Source organism: Limulus polyphemus, unplaced genomic scaffold (assembly GCF_000517525.1).
Source record: "Limulus polyphemus unplaced genomic scaffold, Limulus_polyphemus-2.1.2 Scaffold2929, whole genome shotgun sequence".
Taxonomy (NCBI): Eukaryota; Metazoa; Arthropoda; class Merostomata; order Xiphosura; family Limulidae; genus Limulus; species Limulus polyphemus.
This window is the reverse complement of record NW_013668539.1, coordinates 84,277-105,062: the sequence shown is the minus strand read 5'-3', so window position 1 is coordinate 105,062 and position 20,786 is coordinate 84,277. Positions and strand designations below refer to the sequence as shown.

Here is a 20,786-nt window from a genome sequence, read left to right as displayed (position 1 = left end):
TATGACAAGAGGCTGAAATCTCTCAAATTGTTTTCTCTTGAAAAAAGAAGAGTTATGGGAGATCTGATTGAGGTGTTTAAGATTGTAAAGGGAACTGATAGTGTTGGTGTATCATCTTTTTTATATTTAACAATGAGAATAGTAGGACTAAGGGACCCAAATATAAATTTTGGCAAGGTAGAAGTCATCTTCAGCTAAGACAGTTTTATTTTTCTAACAAGGTGGTTGACCTTTGGAATGGGTTGCCTTCAGGTGTTGTAGAGGCAGTAAATTTAAGTGAGTTTAAGAAAAAGCTTGATAAGTATATGAATGAAAAGGGCTGGGTTTAAAATTTTTTGTTTTATTTTTTTAATCATTTTAATTTAGTTTTGAGGATGGAACAGCCGAGATGGACCAGTAGGTCCCATGTTGTCCCAAAATATTATGATATGTTATGTTTTAATGAAAATGGAGTTCACAGTTATATTAATATATCTGTCATGAACAGATATTAAAGGGTATTCATTAAGCAGAAGGAAAAAGATGCCAAGAAAATATATATAACAGATGTTGAGTTTTTAATTCTCCTAAAAGGTGTTACTTACTTTTTTACAGTCATAGTTAACCTTGTAGTTGTTATTTATAACTAGTTTTGAAATAATGTGATAAATATTTGTAATAAAAGTATATTACAGACTGGCCACTTATCTCAAGCATGAGACTATGAAAAGTTAATTGTGGATCATTCAAATCAATCAAAACCAAATATAAGCGTATTTTCATTCAGCTAGAATAATAAAAAACATTTAGGCAAAATAGAGAAGTCACATGTCCTCCTGTCATTTAGAAATTAATCTTACTGCATCAGAAGCAGGTACCTCAGAAGCAAATACTATCTTAGTCAAAGAATGTGGATTTGAGTATTCTAACAGTAGGTTTTTGCTTTAACAAAAACTCATTAGTTCATTGTTATCCTATATAGTTTCAGAACTGACTACTCATTAGTTATAAATAAACTGAAATTGGTAAAGCTTTATTCTGGGTTCCACTTATGACTCCAGAAATTTGTGATTCTATGTTTTGGTTTCCACTCAGTACTTCAAACCAACAGTGAATTATATAATCTACCATAAAGTTGGAAAAATTTAAACCATACATAAATTCCTTCCTTAGCTTAGATTTGCAATTATATTAGTGACGTCTTCATAAAGGCTTGCTCTTATGATCAACTGTTCCCTGAAGTGATGACCAGTACTGGGTTTTTAAGATTATTATTCTAACCTTTATTTTGGCTGTATTGTTTAATATTTATAAAATATAAGTTTTTCTATGTAAAATGAAAATTATCTTGTGACTTTATAAAAGTACTAGCATGTTACTGTTAGTAATTAGTATTAATATTAACTTCTGATCACAGCAAGCTACCTACTTAGAGCAAAACTAAAACATCAACCTGGTAATGATCATAACTAATTAAGTATACTTTTATTAGGATTATAATGCATTGTTTCATCAGTTGAGTACCCTTGCCATTAACAATATTTTTGGCCAACCCAATAATATCTTACAACATTTGGCCAGCTTAGAAGACTAACGTTAGTCGTAAATACATGTCATGAGCTAACAATGCAAAACAGTGTAATACTGAACAAGGAAACGTGAGGTATGAAAAATCTGACATCAGCTCTGTATAGTATAAAATAATCTGAATGAAATTTGATCCCAGATCTTGTCTTAAAGCGAGTTTGCAAATTAATGTCTTTTCGAGCAAATAGAACAATGAATAAATACATCAAAAGTAAAGACATTCTCAGTCTTTGCTTTTTTAAATGAAAAACAACAACTTTGGTTTGCACTATTTCTAAGTAGCTGATGAGAAGACCTATTCCACAAAACAGTCTAACTTTAATGAATGGGTCAAAAGAAAATTATAGTCAGTTTAATATTTTTTCTTTCACATCTCATTAAATGGCAGAGACAAAATATATTAGAATGTATCATTTTATAAAAACAATAAAAATCATTTGCTAAAACTTGGCAGGTTTCGCTGTGTGATAAAGAATTGTTTTTAATTCAATTAATGCCAGATACAGTTTACTTCATACTTTGAATGTTTTTACTACAAATATTCATTACACTTAGATAATTCAGAACATATATTTGTGTAACTTTGGCTGAAAAATTATTAATTACTTCAATGTTTAAGTTTACCAAGGTATCTGTTTTCTAAAAGATTAAAATTATTTTGTCCCCCTGCACCCATCATGGCAAGTATGGCCACAGTTGTTAAAATGCTGGATTGTGGATTTTCAGATTCATCATTTATGATTCATTACTGTCAAAAATAAAAAATTACACTCCACAGTTTGGAGCCATTGGTTCATTACAAAGGTGACAACCAAACCCAAATTGAGTACCTTTGCGCAAGTATTTGAAAACAAACAAAACATAATCCTGTCATCACCATGACCTTTTTTATGAATACTTTTTCTCGGAATCAGCATCTCATAAAGAACAAGATGATTTTATTGAATATTTAATGTTAAGATAATATATTTTAATTTTTACAGAATTAAATATCTATGGCAGTTAATGCTTCTGAACAGCCCTTCTCCTATATCACCACTGTAAAATTTTATGATCACTGTTCTAGAAAATTAATTATAATAATCCAGATTGTTACCTGAGCTCTCTCCTTTAGAGGCTTCATTGGAGTCAGCAGAGGTAGCACCATTCATGTTTTGGACAGCAACCAATAGTTGTTCAGCAATACTGGTTGGAGTTCCCATTGTGAACATACCAGCTGGTAATCCTGTTGTAAGATTTGGTGTGACAGAAACAGTGGGTACTGAATGATTGTACTCTATTCCATCGTGATGATGCTAAAACAGAAGAGGATGAATGGAAAACATATATATACAATGTTTTGAGCAATACATACTATACTCATAAATATACTGTACTGGAAACAATTATGGAATACACAGAATATATGTATAGGAGTCACAAACAATTAGTAATTGCAACAAAATGGTCAATTTTGTTATTAGTACACTAAATAGAGAAATTATTAAAGAAAACCAATATTTTGCATTTTCTTCAAAGAGAGAAGTCATGGTTGCAAGTGCTCCATTGGCTTTTTCCTCTCCATGCTTGGAATTATTGTATTACTAAATGATTAATCCCTGCCCAACAGGTCATTTTTCTGTGTGAATGGCACGATGGATAAGAATATTATTGCACCTGTCAACAATTTTTGAGGTCATTAGTGTTAATGAGTATCTTAATATTCTTAATGCAATATTCACACCTGTACTTATAGCTAGATCATTGTTGAGAGTTCCACTGGATTATCATGTAAATAGTATACCATGAGTTTTTAATATCACCTTTGAAGAGTTGGACTTTATACCTCAATTACTTATATTATCAATAGTACTCATTTCACACTCCTTCTTTAGAGTTCCCACACATCTTTTACTGAAACATGAAATTTTATCTCAATTTGTCATTGGAGTATATTTCACTAGCAAGAACTTTTATTTATACACATTTATCATCATGTAGCACTTCTGTTCAAGGAGCCACGAGTGCATTTGACATACTATTGCTGGGAATAGTACATTTACCAGTAGTAGGCATTATGCTGATATGGAACTGTATGGTTGATTGGATGACAACCAATCACAGTATAAATTATCCACATGTGACTGTAATCTGGTGTAATTCATTTTCATATAACAGAGAAGGAGCATTCCTTTATTTGCATTTTATGCCTAATTTATTCACTGTTTCTATAATCATTTCTGATGTTGTATATATGAAGTTTGTTTGATTTTTAGATCTTTTGCACAAACCTCCACAAGGGCTCTCTGCAGATAGCCACCTAATTTTGAACTGACACATTAGATAGAAAGCTGCTAGTCAAAACACCAGTCACTGATTCTTATCTGGTTGAATAGTGGGATACAACCATCACTTTTATAGCACACCCACAGCCCTAAAATGAGAAGCACATTTCTGCATTACATGTTTGTAAAACAATGTCCTTTGGTCCATAAACTGTACAGTGTACAATCAGGTAATCTACAAGTAACTAAATAATACCAAACGTTATTGAGTTTTATCATACAATAAAGACTATGAGACTCTAAAGAGTTGTTTTTAAATAATGACAAGTTTCCATCTTGTTTTGAATTTTAGTTGTTTAATGGTCCATAATAACAAATACCAATATAAAAAAAGTATAAAATGTTTTAATTAGGGATGCATGAGTAGTAAAATTTGGCAAAATACCGGGTTTGGGTACCCAGTCACTGAGTTTTGGCCGGGTGTCAACTGGGACTGGGTTCTTTCCTTGCCCCCCCCCCCAAAAAAAAAACAATAACATACACAAAAATTAGAAACAAAAACAAAATTAACATTTATTACATTTAACCAAATAATCACCAACAGAACATTCAAGTTTTACTTTCAACTTTCAATGCTTAGCCCAACTTCTCAAATCGTAACCCCTATTGTTCTCAAAACCCCTACCTTCCCCAGAAATCCACTTATAAAGCCATGCTTGTTATTAACCCCTATGTTCTCTGAATCCCTGACTTTCAGCGGGTGGTCAGTTTTTGTTGTTTAGAACACGTTTTTTTATAACTAAACCAATTATTGACTCTAACTTTCAGTACTGTGTTAGTTGCCACAAAGATTAGGGCTTAGATGCCTAACTTCGACACTCAGCCAAATCCGGTATTACCGGATACCCCAATACCCAGCTGGGGCCAATCGTCTGGCCGGGTACCTGTGCATCCCTAGTTTTAATACAATGAAAAATTGTACATTATACACTTTAAACACATTAGTAAAAAACAACCACTCTCGATTTAGTTAATCAAACCATCTATATTGTTTTTCAGATCAAATCAATAAAGTTTACTTTTGCAATCAGATTTCTAAATGTATTGCATGCATTCAGATTCTTCTGATGTAATTTTCCATTTCACGTGCACATGATTTTGGTGATAAAACACAAATAGTCTCATTTAAAAAAATTTTCTACAGCTTCAACATATATAGTCCTGTGACTTTTTTAAATTACCACACACTCACTTCTTAAATGAAACAACTATGCAACATTTTAGTGATTATGTTATACTAAAGGACTTAATTATTCACCCATGGATCTAATTGGTCACTTACCTATCTACATACATTATGTTGAATTGAAAATTGGCACAATCAGGTTATGACATTTATTTTGCTAAATACCCTGATTTTTAACTTTACTGTAAGGACTTTCATATATGGTCTGATTGTTTGCTAAAAGCTGTCAGCAGGAAGGCAAAAAACTACAACTATATAACATTTGCAGAATTAAACTTATCATTTAAATAATACAAAATTGACCACAAACTAACTAATCAAAAGAATAATTAAATAAACACTATTTTCAGAATAGAACCTTGGATAATAAGACAGCTTATTATTCATAACAAAGACCCTTCTGCCCATCTGCTTAAGTAAAGTTTGTACAAGGACCCAGGCATCTTTAATACTTCAAACTACTTGGTGCAATTTTCTTAGGGGCTCATTTATGTTGATCACCTATAGGTATAGAAATTTATAAGTTTTTGTGTGCATTGCCCCAACTGCACAGACATAAATACACCACTGTACAAGGGAAGAAACAAAAAAACACCTACCAAACATAGTTGGGAGCTGGAAATACAGCTACCAATAAAAATGAAGTGCTCAGGATGATATATTAATTGACACTTAATTGAACATGTTAATCCCCTAATTACTGACTCTTCTTTATGCTACTCACTATCAATTGGGGTCACATATTGAATAATTTCATATTTTTGCCTGTGAATGAAGTGCTCAGGATGATATATTAATTGACACTTAATTGAACATGTTAATCCCCTAATTACTGGCTTTTCTTTATGCTACTCACTACCAATTGGGGTCACATATGGTACCAAAACAGTAATTAGTGGTTTTAACTGCAAGCACTGATGTTATTTTAGTTTAAATGATATGTCATTAGGGGGCTTTGTAAAGAACAGCCATGAACCCACAAGTAATTTGGTGTATAAACATTTAGAAACAAAACTGTTTAAAAAACCAGTAACTCTAGAATTAACAGTAGCATGGTATTCACAGAGCATTGCAACATTTTTTCTGGGTGAGAATATCAGAATGCTGGAACGTTGGTTTCACAAACATCATTCTTGAATTTCTTTTCAGTAACAAGTCAACAATGTCTTGGAGCCCTGGTCACACAGGTGGTGATGCATCAGAATATTAATATGGTTGTTTGGCGTTTTATAGTGCAAAACAACTAGGAAATATTAATATGAGACAGAAGTCTCGAGATTAAATACAGTACACGGAGTATGAACACAAATTAACCTTACTGTATTGTAATTTAATAAATGAAACATACTGAAATATGTGAGATACAAAGTGGTGGGGTTGATTGGGATGAGGGCATCTTTTGAAATTATTTGGGGGAGGAAGAAGGGGTGAATGCAATAACTGAGATGAAGGTCTGTCTCTTTGAAGATTGAAAATGGTAGGGCAAAGGCCTCAGAACATAAGTGCAAGCTGAAGATTCTAGTTATGACTCATTTTTTAAGTTTCTGATATGACGTACAGTGGTTGTCTATTTAATTTGGTCTAACATATAACTCAAGCAACTTTGTGAAATAGTCTATGGCTTACCACTATCCTGATGCACTGTTTCATTCAACCAACTCTGAACCTTTCAAGCATTGATCCAAAGTTAAAATGTTCTAACTATGATCACTTTTTTGCAACACAGGTTAGAGTTCCAGTGTCATTTTTCCATAGTAAAGCATTTCACTTATCTACTCCATATTCAGTCTATTTTTCGTAGTACCAAGATGTCCAACTAATGAGTCCAAAAAGTGCTTCTGACAGGAACAGTTTTAGTATAGTACCAACTACAACTGTTCTTTGTGACATATTATTATTATTTCTTATTTTTTTTTTACAGGATGTTGTCCATAGTTTAGACGAATCATACAAATATCAATAAATATTAGTGTGTGAACTGTAAAACTGAAGTTGTCCTCTTGCTTCATACTTTCTGTCCATGTAATGATATTAGGCATTATAATAGGGAGGACTCTCAAGTTATTTCTTTTTAAAACATGCGAGTCATTCACTGTGCTAAACAATAGGAAATTTAGTTTCTTGCGTTCTAAGCTAATCTTGTTGACTATTACAACACTACTATGTTTACAGTAACTATAGCCATTTTCACTAGAGGGCATCCTTGACAATGCTTTAGCATTGTCATAGTTCTGTCCAGGATCTGTTTCTTTATAAAATCACACCCCTGCAGTTAGCTTTCTTACCTGCCCTTCAGAATTCCAAAATTTATTAAAACATCTCAATCCTGTATAAACAGTTTGGGGGATAAGCTTGTGCCCTTAGTGGTGGAAGTGAAAATAACTCCTAACTAGACGTATCTGTTAAATTTAACTAATTTTTCTGGATAAACACAATAGTACCTCCACAATTACTCTTCTTTTCTCCTTGGAATCTATATGAGCTTCCAGAGGTGATCTATAAAATTTTTCCCTGGGCCATTAACTCCCTATATTTAAGGAGAACATATGGTTCTTACACAGCTTAAAAATGACCCCTTTGTAGGAAATTATTTTCTATCCCCACACTATCTCAGAACTTGTAGGGTTTTATATACCCCTATGTAAGGAGTTAATATTTTAAACCCCCATTTCAATATGTTTATACTTTGTTGATAGCAGTACACTTCTTAGTTTTAAATAATATTGTATATACATAAATAATTTTTCAGATGTGTCTGGGGCTACTCTTGTATTCAGGCAATGATGAAACTTTTTCAATTAAAGGTGATGATTCACAATCTCTATTTTATTAATTTCTATGGCATTTTAAACCTGAGTTTACACATAAAACATATACCCCTTTCCTGAAAAATACAGAAGGCGCATGCTGCCCAAGAATGCTATTTGAGAGAATGGGCAAGAGAAGTCTAGATAGTTTATGATAACTGAAACCTCCTCTTCATTCACAAATTACTGATCAAAATTTCAGAAAAAAAAAGTTAATTTTTGAAAAATCAAAGAATTATTCAAATACTATTATGACCATAATCATTTAATCAGTACTTTTGATTGTCTCTCATTTTCAAAAAGCTGGAATTAAATAAGATTTTTAAGTGCATCAGTGTTGATTGAAACACATGACAAACCAACAGTGAATGGAATACAATCAGAATAAGCCTGACAAATTGATATGCAACTAATACAGACCTCAACTGCTCTACTCAAGTGATACAAGATATTTAGCATTATTAATTTCATCATGTTTTACCCTTTTCATAATCAGTAATAAATATATATCTACATATATATATAGATATATGTTTATTTTTCTAAATTTCCATTCAGTTTCTGCATGTAGTTATAACATCCCATGTTGGTAAGACGTTGAAAGGTCACAAATGTGTGTTAATCCTGTTGTGTGTGTAAAGGTTATGTGCAACATCATTTATTTTTAAGTCTCAGGCTTGAGTGTACACATTTCAACATGAGCCTCTCATGGAATTTAGCCTATTCTAAACCTATAATACTGAAACTTATGTAAGCTGACCTGGAATGGTTTGGATTTAATAGAATAATGGTTGATGTAAGCTAATGATTGTGAGACACTGCATTAGGACTTCAATTTGTTTGTAGAAGTGAAGTACCCATAAAATTTGGTCTCTTGATTTACTTTCATGATTTTGACTCTTGCTTTCTTGTGGAAGCTTTGTCTCTTCACCACATCAGCCAGTTGAAATCACAGAACTGGAAGCATGGTAAGTTTATTACTGTGAATAAAGATACTGTTTTATCTGTTGACTTATGTGTTAGTGTCTTACCTTTACAATCCCAAATTAAACTTTGCTTAATGTTACTTAAATTACATTTTATGGATACTTTTAGCTATCTGTTGGATATCAGTGCACTTGAATACCAGTTACATATTCACTAAGTGGTAGACCATTCATCAAATCCACTTGATGCTGCACTGAACATCAGCTAATTTGGTGACCAACCAATTCACTGCTGCCCTGTATATTACTATGACTAGTGTCTTCCAAACCTTACATCATGCAAAGTTCAAAGTACCTCCTGCCACTACATTTAATACATAATGTGAGCCATATTCCCATGGTTCAAGCATTGGTACAATGGCCAGACATTTTGTGTATCTATGCTGCATTCACTGAATTGTAACATTCATACTTCCCAAGCAGTGACCAAATTATATCTGTTCTTAAGTTACTCCTCCCAAATCTCATAGTAAAAACATTACAGCCTGTATAATTGATTGTTACTACTAATACAACGTCCCCTACAGTTACATAATATTTATGATGTGGACAACTAACAAATGAACAGGTCTCAGTGTTTGGCAAGACAAATCCTCTGTGTTACCATGCTGCTACTCTGGATGATACCATACAACAAAATTGTGCTCTTGCAATGTTTTAATAAAACATACAATCTTTATCAGAGGATGTTCACACTTTTTCATACTAACATAAGCACCTACTCTCATAGCTTTGGATTCAAGGTCTGGCTTTGAATTTTTTTAGTGTTCAGATGTACCAAAACAAAAAGTCTGTTACTGTTCTTTGATGTGTGTGTGTGTTACATGTTAAAAGTAAAATTATTGATCTTTGAAAGTCAAATTCATTTACCTACCAAAGGGTTTGCGAGCAGATAAGGTAGTAAGTAGTAAAGGTCAAGTATGTTAACTTTTACATAGGTTGAGTACTTTATATTAAAAATATCTTGGAGTCTCGTCCATGACCTGATTTAAAATTGAACCAGTAGCCCTATTCATGAAGTGGCCCAGAAGAAAAAAAAATTGAACTGTGTTCTTTGTTCACATTACTGTATAAGTGTCTTTATTTCATGCCGTCATGAAATATAGTTTATATTTGAATTGAATTTTGAAACAATTTTCACTGTTTTGCCTAAATCTGTATGATTTTATCATTTGGGGTGAAAACTTAACTAAGCCTCCTATTTGAGAAATGTGCACTAGGGAGACATTTGCATGAAATAAACTCCATTATAGGTGCTGATTACATGAGCCCCCCCCCCCCCCAGGGGAAGCAATTGTAGAGTCCATACCCTGTGGCAAAATGTAATACCTATATTATACTTTTTGTTGTAAGATGTACTCAGTGATGTAGAGCTGGGAGAACACTTCATAACTTAAAGGTGGATGTGTATTTTTCATACAGGTCAACACTACATGCTTCATGGCTATTACTATGGCAATGCATTAATTAATCTTAATGTGTGGCAAATTTAAAAACCTATCATGTCTAAAAATTTTCTAGAATTATAGTACAAAGTTAGAACTCTTCTCTCCTCACCCCTGAGGAAATGTAAATGTTGGTGCTGCCTATGGATTCCAAGTAGTGTTTTTGACTGGTTTGAACATATTGATTTTCCCATGGGTGAATTTTGTTATGGATCCAATCTTTGATAAAATACATTATTTAAAAAGTATATGGTGGGGTTGGAGGTCCATGCTTGGTTAATCCAGCATTGTCTTCATCACGTCATCACAATCCATGTTGTCACATATAGTTATGCTCTAACTGATGGCCATGCACCTTAACAATAGGCCTGCAGCTAAGTTTCGATTGCAAAAGGTAAGGTTTTGGACTTACAACATTAAATTTTGGGATATGATCCCCCACAGAAGAGTGCAGAAAGTCCATTGTTTAGCATTGCGCTAAAAACAAGCAAACAGCTACATCGTAAGTATGTCATGTCCAAAGCACACCTCTCCTCCCTGCAGGATTTTCATAATCCATCTAGTATACAAGAACAATGGTTTTTCCAGATGCTTTTTTCAACAGTCTGATTGCACAGGTATCCATAACCGCAGCATCCAGCAACTTGACAGAATGCCTTCATATGGAGTACTAGGAAAAGTCCTTTAATTTTCCAGCTAATTAAGGTTAAACAGGAGGTACCAGTGAAAGCTTCATCTTGGTGAATAAATAACCTATTAGCCTCATTTCCGTACAAAGCCGGTATTCCTGTATTGCATAAAGGGTACAGAACATTGATTGAACCTGGCCATTCCAGGTCGCGCACAACGACCAAACAACTATCCAGAAACGCTTGTATTAGTCTGAAGTAAGAAGTATTCACTTTGACCCTTGTATTCACTATGTTGATCCCTAAGTTGCCAGTGGCAGCGATTATCATGAACCCCTTCACAAAAGTTTCGTGATGTGCCTTTTGGATTCTTTTGGATTTATTTTCTTCATCTATTGACTAGTGAAAAATGGCACGAAAGTGGCTAAACCTATAAAGGTACACATATGCTTCGTCCAGTGTCACCATGTTTTGCCATTTTCCTCAGGCTAGGTAACACTCAGACAGTTTTATCCAGATGGTCTTTCTTTCCTTGAGATGTCGTGGAAACATATATACTAGTGTCATTCTCCAGCTGCTTGAGCTATGTGACAGTTGAACGGGAGGTTTGACTTATCTTCGTGCACCCATTCCCTTTTGGCCTTGTTTCCAAGTGGAAATCCTTTTTGTTTATGCTGTGTACTGTTGGATGGGGTACGCGGACGGCTTTTGTCAATTCGTAAGCTACTCTTATCGAGTACGGTGCACATTTTTTTTTTAAAAATAACTGAGCGCGAACCATGAATCCTCGGATCCACAGGCAGGCACGCTATCTAACAGACATTTAGGTAAATGACAATAACAATTTCATGGAACATAGTCTGAAATATTGTTCGATTAAAAAATAAAACTACCCAAAGGTATATTTTAAATATTATTAATGACTATCCAATAAATATTTATTGAATAATTTTAACCGTCGACCCAAATATTGGTCTGGAAAAAGTATACAATTGCAAAGCCGAAAAACAAAAAATAACAACAGGGATTGAATTGTATATCTTTCTATTTATATTTCAAAACACAAAAGTGTTTGTTTTCACATATGCTTCAGTTAGAAAAATACAAGAACTGTTTAATGTTTACTTCAGTGGAACAATAAAATATAAATTTTATATAGTTTATATAATTTGCTAATTTCAAATTAATACTTAGTAAAACTTGTTGTAATGATCATGGAATTAATGAGTTGTTTACATAGTTGGATTTGACCGACGCCACTTCAAATCTTTACCTTAAAAATCGTACGATATTTATTCATAAAAAAATATTAGCGGGGAAGATATTTCTGTAAAATATCGGTTTCCGAAGTGCCGTCTTCTGGTTTAAAGCTTTAGGTCGTATACATAATTTTTAAGGCACTAGTCCAAAACTTTTGCATGATTATTTTCAGTTGAGCCGATTTCTTTGGTCCCCAAACCATTTTCTGTTCATCAAAAATTATCAGTTTTGTGGAGCTCTTGGAGACGTTACCCCACTTTCTCCTGTTACTTTACACGTCTCATTTCCACCGTCAAATCACTATGATTACTTTGGGTGTATCAATATTGCTCGAAAATTATATACACGCACGAGCTTTTCTTTTTTTTCTTTCTTTTTTTTAATACAAGTTCATTTTCATTATGCCGTGAGGCACAACGAAAATCGGTCTTTTAATAACAACTTCAGAGGAAATTCATAAAAATAAAATAAACAATTATACTACACTACATTTGGTCCAGCTAAACTTTACATACTTTCGAATCAGTTACCATCGCTTTCATTCTAGTTTTAAGTTCCCCAGAGGATCAGTGATAAAATTTAGGGCATATAACGCTATAATTCGGGGTTTCTTCCCAGCTGTAGGCTTAACACACAGAATCTGTTGTGCAGCTTTATGTTGAAATAAAATAATCAGATGTTAAACAAGAATTCTAATTTGTTTATACGTTATTAGAAAGCTGAATATGTACTTTTAATTTCTAAACTACATACATTATACATTATAATGGTTAAAAGTTTATTATTTATGTACACTTTATTATTATAAAACTACATCAGCCTATTCCGTAATTATAATTAGAAGCAATTATCAATGCTTTGTTCTCTAACTCTATTGGCTGGTCATTCACACTACACATATGCATAGTAAATAATTTACCATAAATTGAGAATATCTGATTAATTAGCGCTGTTAAGTTGTATTCTGCCCAATGGGCTATCTGTGCTCTGCCCACCACGGGTATCGAAACCCGGATTCTAGCGTTGTAAGTCCACAGACATACCGCTGTGCCACTGGGGGGCGTTTAATACGAACCTGATCACATATCTATTAAACCAGTCGCGATTTTCTGGAAACATACAATTCCGTATTATTTACAAAGACAAATACATTCGTTTTCAAGGAATAACGTATAACTTAGTCAGTTAGTTTAAGCAGAATTCAGTTTGCAATAAGTCGTCAAGAAAATAATATTTATTTTACTTAGAAACGAATATAACGATTTTTAGTTAAAATCAGAATTCATGAAAAACTTTTTACTAGAGTGACTATGCTTACGTCAGATGTATGAAAAATATACAATAGAACTTGTTTTCAACGTCAGAATGTATTTTGTATCCACTATATTCATCTGTTGGGGTATTAATGTGAAGGTCAAGATAAGATCAATCTATCTGTCTGACTTCATAACGAATAAAAAATTTCCCATTCCCCACATATTACGTTTTTAGATTATAGAATGTACGAATGCTATACAACAATAATAAATCAATATGATACGTTTTTCAGATGGTACTAGTAATTCAGGTTGTTATTAGTATTGTTAGTTTTCTTTATTGTTAGATACTGTTTTTCGTGTTGATGTAACTATATGCAGTAGAAAAATGGAAACATAATCTAATTATATGAAAATCAATCATTAATCTCTTCAAAATTAATACTACTTCACCATACAAACATTTTCCTGCTCAAAAATTTGGGCTGACATTTAGAAGATATTAAATAAAAATAATAATAATACTGCTTACACACACACACACACACATAGAGGTTGAATACGTTAGAGTAAAATGATTTTGGAGCCTCACTGAGTCCATGTCGCCACGTTGGTCATGCTCTATCTGACGATCGTGCATCTTGAAAATAGCTCTGCAGCGTAAGTTTTCATTGCAAAAGGTTCCGTCGTAAGGCTGTTAGTCCGAAGCACATTACTCCTCCCTAGCTGTTTTCTATAATCCATCTAGTAAACGAGGACGGTGGCTTCCCAGTGTAAACAATCTAACCGCACAGAAATCCATAGGCACAATGTCTGGCGACTTAAGAGGTATGTCTTCGCATGGAACAACAAGAATACTCGTTTCCTTCTCCAGTTGCTTGAGATATGCGATGGTTGAACTGATATGTTTCTTAATTATGTTAGGTACCGTTGCCTGTTATTGACCTTTGTGTTTGCGGATTCTTATCCTTAATCCTCTTGTTTCTCAACGCCATTTAGCACAAGGAATATCCCTGTCTTAGGAATTCTAAATCATCGCCCTGAACATAGCTGTACCACCTGAGTGTATGAATATTTTGCGTGGAAAGAACTGTTACATACCATTACAAAAAGCAATCGAATTTTGGTAGCATCAAACTGCCTACGAATGCCAAACGTTGTCAAAATATACAAGTATACTTGTCATAAGGTACATTATATTTTTAACCAATACATTCTTTATCTAGTTCTTTATGGGCTGTCAAGAATGAGAAGAGTGTGTAATAATAGTTTCCAACTACATTATATTCGCCATATCTATGGCCAACGACACGTTTCGCTCAATCAAAAGCTCCTCAGGCCAGCTGGAATATAACAAACAAAGTGATGGTTGGAACATTACTTATATAAGCCACCTGTTACAACAACAATTATCGTGGTGTGAGCGCCTTTCACAAGCTGGTGAAGTATTATTATAATTATACTTGTCATAAGACATTAGTTTCCATGAAAGGAGTCACCTGTTTTAACCACTCACCCCACAATACAATAGTGTGTTGTCTGTCAGTCAGTCAGACAGTAGACACTAAAATGATGTCACATAAGGGATGCTTAACATTGCAATTTGTACTGTCGTGACGTCAGTAAAACGTGCGCATGCTGTGAATCACGAGAATAATTATGCACTCTGTAGGCTACAACACAACATGAGATATGAACTTGAAAAGCATGAAATAAAAATAGTTGTTACTCTTAATTTTAGTTTTATTTACTCTTGAAACAGAACCCTTTCGGGAACCATGCGGGAGTACATCTATAATTAGGCCTGTTGTATTTTTAAACACTACATTCTTTATCTAGTCCATCTAGCGAATATAGTGTGGTTGGAATACTATTATTATACACTCTCCTAATTCTTGAAAATCCCTAAGGGACTATATAGAGAAGGTAGTGATTGAAAATATAATAGGATTAATACTAATGTCTTATGACGAGTATAGTTATAATCATGCTTCGCAAGCTTGTAAAAGGAGTTCACATCATAAAAAGTGTCAAAATGTAGTCCTGATACAGTTTGTTCCACCACGACATTATATCATTTTTAATATAACGTAATCAACCCCCTCGGTATGTATATACATGGTTTTCCTGAATAAATATCACGAGTTCTATAGTTTTTATGTTGACCAGGGATCAAGATTGAATAAAATCCCTGCAAATCCATGTAACACTGTTGTTTTTCTTATGATAAATCATTGATAATTTAATGTAACCGAAATCAACGAGATGTAAAAAAACATAAATAAAACAAAAACTTCAAAACATCTACACCATGTCGTCATTATTGTCAAAAATCAACACAAATAACGTACGAAAAGAAAAGAGTAAAATGGACATTTAGAAGCTTTATCAAAACCTTGCGATGCAGATAAATAACGAATAAAGTGACTGTTGACTTTTATAGCTGTATGGACAATTTCAAAACAAATTCAACGCATCTTATAAATGACATCTTGCAATTTCAAATCATAAATTAGGCAGTCCAACTTTCCCGCAGCAGTAATACATTTAAACATCCACGTAGATGACGACGAATGATAAACTGTTATCTTAATGTAATCAAAGTGCAATTTGGAAGATAACTCCGTGCGTATTTTTCGAATGACAATCAACGTTATATATGTTAAATAAACTTTTCAAGTTCCCAGAGTTAAAGTATGTTATTCACTGTCTACAACTTTCTTCAATTTAAAATTAAAGTTGGATTTCCGAAGAGAGAGCAAGACTGCTTTATGAAATTAGATTCAATTCATTAAGTAAACTTTAAACACTCTGTCGGAAATCAATCTCCACACAGACTCCCTATATACTTCAGTCACAACACTATACATGAGTTTGTCTGTCCGTCTCTACCAGCACACGCAAAGCTCTACGAGAAATTCAAACAAACTTGATTACCCATTACCCAAAGTACAATTATAAACATTGACAGGACTAATTAAAAGATGTAATTAACTAAGACAGAAAACTTTCAAGATTATTAAAGTTCTAATTAAGTAGAAGATGCTCCCTCTCACAGTCGATGGCGAATGACGAAAAACACACACAATATATATATATATATTTGAATTACACATTAGATTTCCCAACTTACCCATCGACTTCGTATGCACACCTTATTTCTAAACTTTAAACTGAACACGTCTCTTCTCCTTTTCTATTTATAATTGACACGTCTAGCTTAACAGGCACTCAAGTTTGTAACAGTTTAACCACTTAAAAATTTCGTAAACTAATTTGTATAAAATTCACCAAATAAGATATTCTACGAAATTAAAAGACGAGTACCGAGAGCAAGATCTAAATTATTGTCCAGTACTAATTTCATTTTTTCTTTTCATTCTCTTTTGGAAAGACCACAAGACAGGTAGTATTAAATCGTCATGTGAATTTTAGGTGAAATAAATTTAATCATATACGTACATCTATTCCACCGGTTTTATTTACTTACTAGTTGTAATCGGTGTTTAAATTTAAATCAATAAAGTAAGTAAATCTTTGTTTTATTAAACAGGCCTTACTACTCTCTTTTAATTGCGGCAAAAAATATTAAAAATAGACGAGACATACGTTCTGCATCACGCCCCCAGTAGCACAGCGATATGTCTGCGGACTTACAACGCTAGAAGCCGGGTTTCGATACCCGTGGTGGGCAGAGCACAGATAGCCCATTGTGCAGCTTCGTGCTTAACTTCAAACAAACAAACATTCTGCATCTCTTGCACACACACACACACACACACACACATATATATACGTGTGTGTGTGTGTGTGTAATAATGTAATACTTATAAAACCGGGCATCGTGGCCCACTGATTAGCATGATCCGACTGTGAATTCATGATTCATGACTCACTGTCAGAAAAATGCGTCCCGCACTGAGGCCAGGGATGTTGTTGACTAGCTGCATTCCTTCTAGTCTAATAGCTGAATATTAAAGATGAATGTGCGCAGACAGCCCTTCTGTATCTTTGATGAAATTCCAAAACAAGCCTATCAAATCATACTAACATTTTGCCGTCACTATTTCGTTAAAGTTTGACTTAAAAATATGAATATCTGTTACTGCTTCTTTTTTTCTATAAAGGGTTGCGTACATAATTGATTTGTTTCGATTAACATAACAAGACTTGGCAAGTGGAATAATGTTCTTTGTTGTTTTTTGTTTACATGCATTTTTCGAAATAACAGCTGCAAAAAAAAAAGTCTCAACTCTAGAACCTTAAAGCAGTATTCTGCAGCAATGCTACCAAAGTTCAAAATATCTTACACGTGTGATAATACTTGAGGTATTTTGCCACAATGTAATTGTTTTTATTTACAAAATATTTATATCATATTTATTAAACATATTTTACTTACATAAGTAAAGCAGAAATACTTTATCTCTGATAATGTGTGTGAGTGTAATTTTAAGGGTATCAAATCTCAGAATTAGAAGAGACGAGAAATGTATACATATGTATTGTTCATCCTTGTCTGGTTTACTCTTATTTTTTACAAGACTTTTATATTTCAAAATTTTTCTGACAGATATTTTTAGGAGAAGCAACGTAATGACATTAATCCAGTGGAAATTCACCTTAAACTCTCTTTCGGGATTGTTAACATATTTTTAGTCAATAAACTATAGGTTTCATTTTGATTTCTACGTACCTGAAGCGAAGTTATAAATAAGGCTGAGTATGTTATATTGAAATAATTTTGAATATGCAAATCAGCAATTCACGTGAAAACCAAAGCCAATACAAAGTCGCGGTAGAACGGCGTGTATTAGAACTACATTTCTACATTACTTGACGTTCCGTAGATAGTGTAATGACACCGAAAATGGGTCGTTTTTTGGGATAGGTAACAGCTCTTTCCAATGTAAAACATTCATATATTTAGATCATAAAGATATGTTCAGATAGGGGATTTAGAGTTTTTAAATAAATTTTTTTTGAATCAATTACGAACGCCAGGACCATCCAGAAAGAGACCTGCAACACGTGGTACCACAGCCATGGTAAGGAAAGTGTGGCGTTTTGTAACTGATGAGAATCCACCAATGCAAAGATCAGTGGCAAAAGTCACCCACGAGCCACAGGCAATAGTACACACAACACAATTAAGAAAGATCTCCATCTGGAAAAGCAGTACAAGTCACATGTGCATAAGTTGCTTTAACAACATATCTGTTAAACCAAAACATACTTCAAACAGCTGGAAAATGAAACGGGAATTAATATTATTCCATACGAAGATATACTGGTCAAGTCACTGGACATAGTGGCTATGAAGCTCTGTGCGACTGGACTGTTGAAACGGGCACTAGGAAACTGTTGTCCTCGTACACTAGATGGATTATAGAAAGTGTCAGTGAAAAGTGGTGTACTTTGTACATAACTGCCTTATGACGGAGCCACTTGCAAAGAAAATTATGCTGCAGGGCTACTGCCAAGATGTACGTTTGTCAGATAGAGCATGAGCTGATGCAATAACATGTATTGTAATAACGTGGTGACGCTCCAAAATCGTTATAATATAACTTACTTAACCTCTGTATGTTTCGGATTTTATTGTTAGTTTTTGCTTATGTTGCTCTGGTAAAGAATGGATGTACAATAGGATTTCTGTTGTGAATAAGGTCGGAGATTTTTGGATCCCGTTATTGCATATTAAAATTTAATATTTTGAGTGTTCCATCCTTAACTTGCTTTATTCAAAAACACACCTATATGAGTACATTGCATTAAAACACAGTAAAACTAACGACTGCACATATCTTCAGGCACTAATACGGCTTCTGGTCCCAGATCTTCCTTTATAATATATTATACTCATTACTACATCATTTTTTTTTTTTTACATTCACGAACCACTTTATACTTTTCAAGCTAGGTAATTGAAATTTTCAGCCAGAATAGCAACTTATACGTACATGGGTCAAAGGGCCAATTCAGTTTGTTTGTTTAGAATTAAGCAAAAAGCTACATAATGGGCTATCTGTGCTCTGCCCACCACGGGTATCGAAACCCGGTTTCTAGCCTTGTAAGTTCGCAGACATAGCGCTGTGCCACTGGAGGGCGGCCAAGTCAGAGGTTCCTAGAATCCAGTAATAGTAGTTTAGAACTACGGACCATAGAAAGGGCAGCCAGGCAAGAGAAGCCAATCCCATGGCTTTGTCTGACTCTTTGAACTGAGTAATGGAATTGACTGCCACTTTTATAACGTGCCCACAGTTAAAAGTTCTTAGCGTGTTCATTGGCATCACGTCTTCAACCTTGGATCGTGCGTGCCACTCTCAGCCTTCGGATAAAAAAATATTTCTTAGCTACTTAAGTTATTTTTTTGTGTAAAGAAGAAAATAATAACATTTGGATTAATTAGCATAGTTACACACAAACTTATGACTGTCTCTCATAAATATTTAAGTATATTCAAACTTACTTTTACCATATCTACTGATAAATATTTCCGAGTTGTATCGAGCTTTTAATTGGATCTTGATTCTGAAACCTCTTTAACTGATTAGTCTAAAGCTACAAATTATTTGAAGTCTCTATAATAATACGGATTAGGCTACGGTAATTAGTGCTCATGTCATTCAAACACAACATCACACAAGTACATCTATCGATCGAACTTATAACACATAGCTGTAAAAAAGTAACAAATACTTATATTACAACATGATGGAGCACGCTTTGATACATTTCTGCCCTCTCCCTAAATTCCAAGTCATCTGAAATGTGTTCACAATAATTATATTAAACAATTCATAACCTGTCCTAGAACCATATCTTTAACAGAGACTTCTTTTCCATCGTCCATAAGGGTAAGGTGAGAAAGTTTATGTAATTTGTGGGATAGTCATAAACTCACGATCTTTACGCCTTCACCACGTTCATTTAATATAACATTGCCAATTTCCTCCCCTCTTTTGTTATATTTCTAATTAATGTTTGATAACCCTTCTTCCAGCTGATGGATAGGCTCTTTCAATGTTTCTCCAAATTTCTGGTCACTTTCCTAGTGATGTTCTTCTGTTTTTCTGTCATGTTCTTCCAACGATGTCACCAAATTAATCTGTACAATGCTTTCAATCGGATTATTCTGGACTGACAGATTACATCCAAAATCATTCCCCAATTAGTTTTTCTTCTTTTTTTCACACTTGTCAGATTTGTTTAAAAGCGCAATCTTTAGTTTTTAAATTATTTACATACACTTCTCGGTGTAAAAAACAACTATATATATATGTGTGTGTATATATATATATATATATATATATATATATATACA

The 20,786-nt window shown here is 33.7% G+C and overlaps 1 protein-coding gene across 2 annotated transcripts in view; it reads right to left on the bottom strand.

Moving 5' to 3' along the window:
• Nucleotides 1-20,786, bottom strand: part of LOC106468240 (POU domain, class 6, transcription factor 1-like) — a 119,383-nt gene that overhangs the window by 26,553 nt on the left and 72,044 nt on the right. For both annotated transcript variants that reach the window (XM_022396570.1, XM_013928657.2), the window contains exon 4: nt 2,663-2,861. In XM_022396570.1, the coding sequence (XP_022252278.1) occupies nt 2,663-2,861 (199 nt within the window). The remainder of the gene's footprint in view (nt 1-2,662; nt 2,862-20,786) is intronic.